The 2,031-nt window shown below is 55.4% G+C and overlaps 1 protein-coding gene across 3 annotated transcripts in view; it reads right to left on the bottom strand.

The window, feature by feature from the left end:
- Positions 1–2,031, bottom strand: part of PEBP4 (phosphatidylethanolamine binding protein 4) — a 73,615-nt gene that overhangs the window by 63,031 nt on the left and 8,553 nt on the right. Inside the window, exons 1-3 of one of the 3 annotated variants that reach the window (XM_027906959.1) lie at positions 1,736–1,846; positions 884–1,011; positions 314–446 (exon numbers count right to left, since the gene is read on the bottom strand). The exons of the other annotated variants lie outside the window; for them this stretch is intronic. Of the exons in view, the coding sequence (XP_027762760.1) occupies positions 314–446; positions 884–1,005 (255 nt within the window). The 5' untranslated portion in view covers positions 1,006–1,011; positions 1,736–1,846. Of the gene's footprint in view, positions 1–313; positions 447–883; positions 1,012–1,735; positions 1,847–2,031 lie in introns of those variants that run through there. 3 annotated transcript variants of the gene reach the window in all.

The following is a 2,031-nucleotide window of genomic DNA, read 5'->3' as shown; positions in this document are numbered from 1 at the left end:
AAAAAAAAAAAAAAAAAAAAAAAAAAAAAAAAAAAAAAAAAAAAAAAAAAAAAAAAAAAAAAAAAAAAAAAAAAAAAAAAAAAAAAAAAAAAAAAAAAAAAAAAAAAAAAAAAAAAAAAAAAAAAAAAAAAAAGATGATTTAATGGCCACAATGTAGGAAAAGAAAAAACAATAAATGGCCACGATGTAGGGAAAAGAAGTTTATCCACACTCAGCCTTGCACAAAACCTCTGAAGCAATGGGAAAAAAAGGCTGGATGGGTCACCCCAATCCCAGTAAATTCCTTGAAGGTGGAAGTTGGAGCAGGACTCACCTTCTCAGCCCAGGGGTAGCGGACGTGGGGGCTGCCCCAGTCCCGGCTGATCTGCCGCCGGTAGCCGTGGCACTTGGGGATGTAGGAGCAGGACACGTCCCCCACGTTGGGGTAGATCACTTCCAGCTCCCCTCTGGAAAAGAGGGAAGGGTGTGTGAGGTGAGGATTTCCCAGAGGATGCCCCGTCCCTGGAAGTGTCCAAGGCCAGGCTGGGCAGGGCTGGGAGCAAACTGGGATAGTGGAAGGTGTCCCTGCCCGTGGCAGGGGGTGGAACAAGAAGATTCTTTAGGTCCCATCTGACCAAACCATTCCAGGATTCTATGGAAAAGCAGCCTCCTTCCCCCTGGAATTTTCCCCGGGAAACATCCTGGTTCTGTAAAAGCCACTTTTAAAGCCCCACACACGACAGGCCAGGGAATAACCTGAGGTGTCCAGAAACAGCCCAGATTCCTGGGAAAAGGGGATACTGGAATTACTGTCCCAGGGGGTGACACGCTGGACGCTGAGGGCAGCCCGTGATGGGATGTCCAGGGCTGGTGCAGGTGAGGAAGGACACAGAGCACCACTTACTTGCAGAACACCTTGTCCGAGTCGTTGAGGGTCTGGAAGATGCAGGTTCGGGAAGTGTTGTTCCCCCGGACACCGGTGAGGAACAGGCTGAGAGCCACCAACACGGCGCTCAGGAGCCTCATCCTGCCCTGGGGGACAGAGGCACAGGCAGGGTCAGTCCCACAAGCCCCATCACTCTCCAGTTCAGCTCTCAGCCCAAAACCAGCTTCAGGAAAAGTCCTCAGGCACCTCTTTCCTCTCCAGTTCCACAACTTTTATCCCGGTTACCCCGCTGGCAAGCAGCGAGCCCCCCCAGCAAGACCCCCCCACAGCATCTCAGAGCACCCATTTCCACGAGGCTGGTGCATCATCAGCCTCCACGTGGAGCTGGGGATGTGCCCATGTGGTGACACAAGGCTCAGCACCACAGTGACACCTCGCTCCCAGCCCAGGCAGCTCCAAGAGGGGACAGAGCCCCCGTCTCCAGGTGCTGGCCCTGCTGCTCTCCCTAACACGATGGAAATTTGGGATCAGGCTTGCTCACGGTCTATCCAAGACCATCACCAAGGGACACACAACCAGCCACCACACCCTGACACATCCCTGGCCCCAGGCAGAGCAGAGGGAGCAGCCCCAGGGTTCACCCCGAACCCCTCCACCCCCTCCAGCGCCAGGGCAGAGCTCTTCCCACACGAGGCCGGCCATGGACAGCCAGGTTTAAGCCACACAGAGCCTTGAGGATGAGGAGGGACGGGGTTTTATCCGCCCACCCGCCCTGCCAAGCCCAGCTCCAGCCCTCGCCTCCCCAGGCCACACCAGGACCCAGGGGCCAAAAGGGCCACCACCACCACCGGCCCTGCCCGAGCCACTTACCAGGGTCCCGGGGACGGCTGAGCAGCTCCGAGGCAAAGCCTGGAGGTTTGAGGTTGCCGTGGAGATGGTTTCCTTGGAAGGAGGAAGGGAAGAAGGGACCAAAAGCAAAAAAAAAAAAAACACCCCCCCAGAGAGAGAAGGGGCAGCTCTCGGTGCTCGAGATCCGCCAACGGGTTTCAACCCCCCAACGGCCCCCAACGGACCCAACAGCTCCGGGGTCCTCACCGGCCCAACCTCCCCCTCACACCCCACACAACCCCCCTCAAACACACTGGAAGCTTCCTAGCTGATTAGGG

Source organism: Empidonax traillii, unplaced genomic scaffold (genome assembly GCF_003031625.1).
Source record: "Empidonax traillii isolate 1590-97213 ecotype Southwest subspecies unplaced genomic scaffold, ASM303162v1 scaffold1379:size164548, whole genome shotgun sequence".
NCBI lineage: Eukaryota > Metazoa > Chordata > Aves > Passeriformes > Tyrannidae > Empidonax > Empidonax traillii.
The sequence above is the reverse complement of the archived record's forward strand: the minus strand, read 5'-3'. Positions and strand labels throughout refer to the sequence as shown.